At 43.7% G+C, this 8,351-nt stretch overlaps 1 protein-coding gene across 2 annotated transcripts in view; it reads right to left on the reverse strand.

Moving 5' to 3' along the window:
• The window catches only part of LOC131466990 (protein sidekick-1-like), a 267,384-nt gene extending 259,531 nt beyond the window's left edge, over positions 1 to 7,853 (reverse strand). For both annotated transcript variants that reach the window (XM_058640648.1, XM_058640647.1), the window contains exon 1: positions 5,912 to 7,853. In XM_058640648.1, coding sequence (XP_058496631.1) covers positions 5,912 to 6,077 — 166 coding nt within the window. In that variant the 5' untranslated portion in view covers positions 6,078 to 7,853. The remainder of the gene's footprint in view (positions 1 to 5,911) is intronic.
• Positions 7,854 to 8,351: the final 498 nt, after the last annotated feature.

Genomic DNA, 8,351 nt, shown 5'->3' on the forward strand with positions numbered 1-8,351 from the left:
GAAATGCTCTAAGTGGATTTTGTGACATAAACACCCACAGCAGGTTTTAACCCGCCTGCATTGTCTAATCAGTCATTAACACCAGGTGTGGAGAGGTGTAAAATATTCTTGTTACCAATATAGTAGCTATTTAGTGTAACCCGTGTCATTTTGGATCAGTAAATTAAGTTACAAAAGTTAGCTCTTGTATTACTTTTTTTTTTTTGTTCAGGTAATTGTGTTTTATTTCCATAAATGTTCGGGCACAGCGGATCACTGATACATTTAATTAGCAACTCCAGTGTGTGGTATTTACACAAGCCACTAAACAAGCACATCGTCACTCTTCAGCAGTGGAAATATTTTTTTTCTTCCTTTAATTCCCCATGGCCACTCTGCTTTCACAATAGCCAGAGGTCTTTTTAAATTAGTTTGTTACTGGAATTAATTTGAAAAGCACCACTTGGAATTCTTGTTTTGACTCCTCATGACCCAGTCTCAATAAAAGATTTAGCACATTCAAACAATAAATTATCAATGTATTGCTTTTGGGAGCAGCGATGACCTGACAGCATACTACACAAAACCTGCATTTGGAGGTCACAGTTCTGCAATTGACTGCAAAATATATTGTATGTTCCATATTATAAATCAAAACATGTAGGAAGAGAAGGATGTGCGCAGGTGTATTCATTTGCCTAATAAACACAAATCGCCCAGAGATTGTGATCACTGTGTATAAAAAACAGCTATTTATCAACAGGTGAAAAAGTATTTTCTAAACCTTTTACAAAAAACTAAATAGCTCCAAGTAAATAGCTCCAGCTCCAAGTACAAATTCCACCAGAAATATCCACCAACCTGTCACAAATTTACTTAGGAACAGTCTATGGGGAACCACCATAACCCAGCAATGTGTGTTTAAACATTCCCTGTACTTTAAGTGACAAATACAGTATGTGTTTATGCTTGTGTGTGCACTGTTGTTTTGCTTTGTTTAAGGTTGTGTTTTTACTCTGTGATGTGTTCCAGTTCAGTCAGTAAATATGTTGTATAGGCACTTTGATTTACTCGGATGTGTACCTGGAAAAACATCTTTGCCACCACCACACAAAATCACACCCACATGTACATGGCAGATCAATAGCTAACGCCTTCCCCTATCTTAGATAATAAACACCAAGGCCTAAACTACTACACAGCCTCTATTCCACCTGTGTGGCCTGCAGCAATAGTTTCGAAAGTCCCTTATGGGGAAACACAGAGGGAAGAAAGGATCAGAAACCAAAAAGAAGAGGAGCAATTCTGAGCGAATAAACACAAAAAAATTATGAGCAAAGGGAAGCATGACAGAGAGGCAGAGGGAGACAAGAATGTCTCCCACTTGGCTCATATTTCAAAGCTCTAAAAGGATGTTTTTGAGGAAAGTGTCTATAAAAATGCAGCTTTTCATGAAGACAGGAAACTCTTCTGACTGGGAAGAAGCACAGTCATGTGTAGACACTTCACAGACTCAAAGCTACTGTCAATTACTCTATGACATATCGTATTTAATATGCTCTCTTCAACTGACCATAGTTGTTGCCGCCTTGTGACTGCAGTGGGAAACTTCTGACCTTTAGTTGACCTCAACACCCACTCAACAACTTGTCACCCACAACTCGTCACTGACCAGTGACAGCAGGTTTGTGCTTGACCAAACGAAAATGGCACCTGCCTCACACTCCACACATACCACTTTTCACACACACACACACACACACACACACACACACAGGTGATTATTTTCGATTAGGAGACTCTGGCTGCTTCTCTATCGCTGATACTTCTGCTGTGAGAAGAAAACACTTGGGACTGATTGAGCTTCAAATCTGACACCAACAAAAATACACACCTGCCAGCCACATATACTGTATGTAGTCTGCAGAGTCGTCTGTTGAGAATAAAATCTCTTTCACACACCTGACAGGTAGAATAACACACAAACTCTGTCCCTCTCAAATTCACACACACACACACACACACACACTCTCTCTCAGAGCACAGAGTGTCAAGTGGCTGTGTAAGTATGGTGATTTGTTCTTCCTGACAGACAGGAAATAAGGGAGTCGAACAGGGACCTCACTAACCTGACATCTATTCCACACACACCCCACCCAGTCTTCTTCTTCATCCTTTAATATGATACACGTGCACATCCACATACACAATCTATCAGAGTCATGAATCTCTCCTGATGTCACCAGAATTCTAACTCCTCCAAATTGGAATTTGATTTGTGTCTATGTGCACAAAAAATGTGTGTGTAATTGTTTTATAAATAGCAAGTTTTTACAACTACCTACATAGGACACCCACAAAAATGTTATTGAGTGACAAAACTTGATATATTAAACATCTTAACAGCACTACTGAGAGCTGAGAGCACAACTCATCAGCCTCCAAATTAAAATTAAGTGCAAATGTTATATTTTTGACAACTTTCTCCCAGCCACTAGTGAGCAATGGGCTTTATGTCAGTCAGACATGAAATTAATTTTCAGACAACTACTACATTTTGTTTGAGCACATTATTTTAGATGTTGTAATAATAAGTAAAGTGCAGCATTGAGTGAACTTTTACATTTAAACAGAATAACAATCGACACACAGAGAAATGGGTGTGTGTGGGGAGGTGAAAAAGTCAGAGTAAGGTTATGCAGCCTGGAAAATGATAATTAGCTCTCGACAAAACAAGGCTTCTAAAGTACCGTCTCCTCATGACAGTATGGTTAAGCGAATTTCCTCTTCAGCTCTAACTGATATTGATGAGAGACAAGGACTTGGTTTGTATGTGTGTGGGCGTGTGTGTGATGCTAGTCTATCTAATTTTGATTTTGACATGATGCTCAAAATTGTCTAAGCACACCACACAAAGTCATATTGATGGCTTCCATTCACTTAAGTGGTCTAATCAGCATCAAGCTCTGGCTAGACTGAACCAGTGACATGTGTCATATAAACCTTAATCACACTGATAGACACTGATTGCTGATACAGCAAAATGATAAAAAAAAATACTTTGTTGGCCTCCATGAAGCTGAAGCCAAATTCCAAAGACATTATGAGAAACTAATCTTTGGTAACAGCACTGAAAATTGGGACCTGTGACATCTTTTTAGGCAATGGTTTAACAGCTGGGATGCTCAAGCCATATTTTAATGCAATTACCTTGGGCAAGGGTATAATAATGAATACTACCAGTATTTTTTATTACACTTTGGCTACTTACAGACCATTATCTTTATCCACAATTAGCCACCAGGACAAAATCATTCTCCTTTCCCTGTATTACAGACCTCATTGTTCTTATAGCTGTTGCTATGTAAATGGATCCTGCGTTTGACCATTACTATAGTTAAATATTTTACGTGGTCCTGTGTGTTTTGTTAATTATTTGTAAATGCATGGCTTTTCAACTGCTGTTAAACAAGAAATTCTCAACAGCTGGACAGTGGGTCATTCTGAACTGTGTTCACACTATAGAATATATTAACATTGTGAAACGCACTAAATGTGACCCCGTCTTTTGACTTTGCTCAGAATATAAAGTCTAGAATGAGGCTCTGTCTGTAGCCATGCTCGAAACATGAATCAGTCAAACAGCTGTGGAGCAGAACCCTCTCAGTGACAGGGAGGCAGGGAGGGGGGTGGGGGGGGGGGGGGGGGTGATGAATAAAGAAGGTGGGGGTTATGAATAAAGAGGGGAGTCTGGTGAGGTGGGCAGTGGAGAGTGAGAGGTTCAGAAAGTGAGAGAGGAGGAGGAGGAGGTACAGAGGAGGGGAGACAGTAAAATGCTGCCGTCACTTAAACCTTAAAATGAAAGATCGATGAGCTTATTTAAATGTGCTCCCAGAGATGAGAGTTGGCGTATATAGAGCCTTGCATTTATGAGGAGGGGTGTGGGCATCGATTGACTGAAGAAAAAGACAGAGAGAGAGTGGAAGAAAGAGTGGAATGGAGTGGGACTGAGGGGGGGAAAGGGAGCAAGGGAAAAAGAGACAGGAAGAGATCAAGAGGATCAACCTTGGCTCATGAATTTCATCCTTTTCCTCCTAAAATAAAATGTCCTAATAAATGCTGGGGATAGAGGGGTCGGAACCTGGAAAATCTACAGCCTTCGATTGGCCGCCTGGCACAGCTTATTAAATCAATATCCCCACCCCCATCCCACCCTCCACCACCTCATCCTCCGACAGCCTGATCCTGAATCTGTTTCACTAATTCCCATTTCACCCACTAGCACACAAACAAGCACAACCCGTGCCACATCTGCCAGTGTCTGGAGGTACAGGCATTTCACAGTAAAATACTAGTAACAACTAAACTGGTGGGGTTTTAAGGGTGGAGGGTTGTAACTTGGGTGCTGTTGCTGAGACCTTGACATTAGAAGGAGGACAAAAAGAGCTGACTCTGCAGCTACACTGTCCCTCGGTCTTCCACCTCATCCTCGGCACCAGGGAGGGAGGAAACACCGCGAGTGTGATGACTGGGAAAAGGAGGGAGAGGAGCGCAACTTTTGACACACACAGAGGTGTTGTCATACCGTCATCATCGATTGAACTGCAGGCACAGTCTTCTGAGTGACAAGCACTGCATGCCACATTCTCTCTCCAACCCTCCCTCCCTACTCAATTTTTTTCATCTTACCCTCCTTATCATGCCACTCCCCACTCGCTCCACTGCTTCTTCTCACACCACCTCCTTCCCTTATAGCCACACTGCCTCCTTACTTTCCCCCCCTCCTCCCCTACGATCCCACATTCACACTCAACCAGACACTTTCCTGCACTTAAATGGCACACACATTCCCTGTGCATTCACAAATAGCTCACCCCACCACTACCGTCCGCACGCACGCACACATATGAAGAGACATTCCTGAGACCCCCTCCTCCGCATGACCCCCAGCCTTACATTCTGCCCACCACACCATCTGTGACCCAGGGAAAACCAGTCTGACCCTTTCTCTGCTTTTGTTTTGCCACTTTGACATGATCCCATGAGGTACATGTTCACATGGACACACTCATTTTCACAGTGTCTCTCCATCATTCTCTCACTCTATAGAGACCAAAGAAAATAGCACACACGTTCACGTAACATGGCAACACTCAATTTTCACAAACAACTTTCACCAAGAATCAATACCTCATCATGTTCGTCTTCTTTTGGCTGCTATATTCAACAATTACTCCACACAGTAACCCACGACGACCACATGTCACGCACACTAATCTGGACACCTGCCACCACAATAAGGTTAATACTCCACTAATAGCAGGCAACTTAAATTAATACACAGTGTTTGGCTGCATGTGTGTGTGTGTGTGTGTGTGTGTTTGTGCCACACCAAGAGCTTAAGCAGGTCATTGAGTAAGAAGGGGATTACTAGTGCTGTGATGCTGTAATACCCCAATCCAGTCCCCATATACATCCTCAATAACTTAATCTTGCAATCATCATCCTATGATATATGCATCATCATAACAATCATGATAATTTACCCATGAACTCTAGTAAGTATACAACCCCCAACCCCCCACCAGTATGCCTCCTGCACAGAACACAATTAACCTGACTTAATTTGCTAAAAAACAATGTTGTTGACCCAATAAACCCTGCTCACTCCCTGAATCCCTCCTGCTGACACACACACACAGCTACACTCTGTCTAATTAATCACACCATGGTTTCCACTTTAAGTCTCATCATCTCACTCTTACCCTGTTCACCTCAGTCCCACTGATGAATGAGAAAGTCAGTGTGAGTCTGCAGAAACTGCTTCAACAACGGCATCATAAATTGTTCTTTCTCGCTAATTCGTGTGGATGTTTCATTTGGTGCATCACCTGACAAATGAACCCAGGGTCCGGTGGAGTTTAGCTCTTACCTTGGCCATGCAACATGTGGCAGCAGCTGCTGAGTAGAAGCAGGAGAAAGACATGTAGACACCGGCTCCTACTCTGCGTCGTCCTGGTCCCCACCGTCATCATTTGCCCGATCCCTGCTGTGGGTCCCTCCACACGCTCCCGGGAGCAGACAACTCCCGGTTTCATTGCGCCAGAGAATGGGGGGGACCAACTGTGTCCGTGTCCGCTTGTGCTTTGCTGCTGCAACTCTCTCAGTCGGGGAAAAAGGTCCGGTACAGAGAGCAGCGGGACTGAGCACCCGCAGTCCTCCTTGCTTTCCCGGTGAAGCAAAGATCCGAGCTGCGGGAGTTCACCGCTGCTGTGACAGACAATCTCCGCGTTATGACTTATCCCAGCTCCAGCTGTCCGAAAGTCGGCAGGAGGAGGATGAGGAGGTGCAGGGGGAGGATGAGGAGACGGAGGAGGAGGAGGAGGGTTTCCCCTGACCAACAGAAAGACTTTCCCCTCACTCGTGTGGCTTTCACGGTGAAAAAGCGGCTCCAGGGTAATCTGCGTGTGCTGCGTCTGAGTCCGCGTTTAACTGCGCCCCACCATACCTCATCTTCATCTGGATTGATCCAACCACGGAATTAATACATTTGAGTGTGTTTTCGACTTATCGGCTTATTCTCTGCTGCTGTAGAACTCAAATCCGCGCTTGTTTTGGGGGTCTTCACTGGGGATTTGTCCCGCGGATCATTTTGCTGTTTGGACAGCGGTCGTTTTCACACAGAGAAACGCAGATTATCAATATGTGCGCGCGCACGTGTGTTTGTGTGTGTGTGTATGTGCGCGAAAACTCTAACAATCAACTCACTAAATTGATTCTGTAAATATAACGCACACTTGTGGACAAACTACTACATTTCTAGCATGCAGAGACTACAGGTGGCGTATGAGGATGCTGTGGGAATTCAACTTGCGAGGCCTGCGTGGTTATGGTGCCAGTGGGCTGTTTATTGTATTCTTAACAAACAAAAATCTCGTGTTTTAAATGCATTTTCAAGTGCAAATTCTTCACATTAGATTCACCATCAGTCCCAGCTGCAGATGCCTCATTCATTCTACGAGTATAGACTATATATTATTAATGTTTTTGTTCCTTTTGAAGATGTTGTGTTTCTGTTTTTTTTCCTTTCTTAGGTCTACACACACAGTTCGCTCTTCTCGGACAGTTTTAAGCGTGCTGCTTCTGCTAATGATGATGTGCAGTCTATTATTGTATACGTACATTCACCCATTAACGACAGTAACGGTCAAAATGATGCACCACTCTCCCGGAAAGAGGGCTCTTGCCTCGGACACTTGATAGGTTAACTTGCCGTAAAATGCGCCGCTTCTCGTGTTACACGGTAGAAGAAGAAAAACAGAGACACAACAGGTTAGCGGCGAAATACAACAACGACAACAACATACGCCTCTATTAAGTTGTTCAGTCTGCAGTTTTCGATACGCTGCAGTCGAAAGAGTTAATCCAAACCACGGCAAAGTAACTCGGACGCTATCGTTTTACTCTCACTGCGACACTGACTGGAGCCTTTCTCCTTTTTTATCCAGTCTTCAGCGGTTCAGGAAAAAAACAGTCCAACCGGGAAACAAAAGCACCGCCGTTCCTTCGTACTCACGGCAGTTGTGGTGTCCTGTTAGCAGCCGTTAGCGGCGCTTTGGCCGGTCTCTCCTCCTCGCGACTGTGTGTGTGTTGAGGCTCGGGGAGCCGCCGACTGAAGCGATGCGTCTCCCTCCGCCGAACACCTGCTCCCACCTCCTCTGCTCCACACACACACTTGTGGTAGAGAAAGAGACGGGAAGCGCTTGTTCAGTCGCCTTGAAGAAGCTTTTCTGAAAGCAGACGGACAAGTTTTGTAACTCAAACGGTACTTTTTCTCACTCGTGGCCGCACACCCATCTCGGTTTCTCCGTTAATCTCGGCTCTCCATCTGTCTCAAACTCAAAAAAACTAAACTTCTATTCACTATCATCACTTTTTGTTGATTGGTCGCCACGCGTGCTCTTGCTGCTCCCATTGGTCAGTCTGAGCTAGGGGCGGGGCACACATCAGTGGACGCCCCCTCCCATTCCCTCCAAAACCCCACTTACTCACTGGTTATGACACGGTTTTACCTGCAAAATTAATGACAAATGAACTATTTCATAAAATGGAAGTTGATATTTAATTATTATTGTTAAGCAGCTTATACACTTACTTTTAATTGTACTTTTATGTACTGTAACTCTCTTTTGTTGGTGTTCTATGACAATCTGGATGCATAATGCATTAGTTTAGTTTAGTTAAGTTTATTTAACAGGGACAACACACAATTCTTACAGTTGTTCCAGAGTTAATAGCTAATTTATATCTGCGGTCACTGGGCAGGCAAACAAACAACTATTAGGACAGAATAGGAACATAACATTATACGT

Source organism: Solea solea, chromosome 10 (assembly GCF_958295425.1).
Source record: "Solea solea chromosome 10, fSolSol10.1, whole genome shotgun sequence".
NCBI lineage: Eukaryota > Metazoa > Chordata > Actinopteri > Pleuronectiformes > Soleidae > Solea > Solea solea.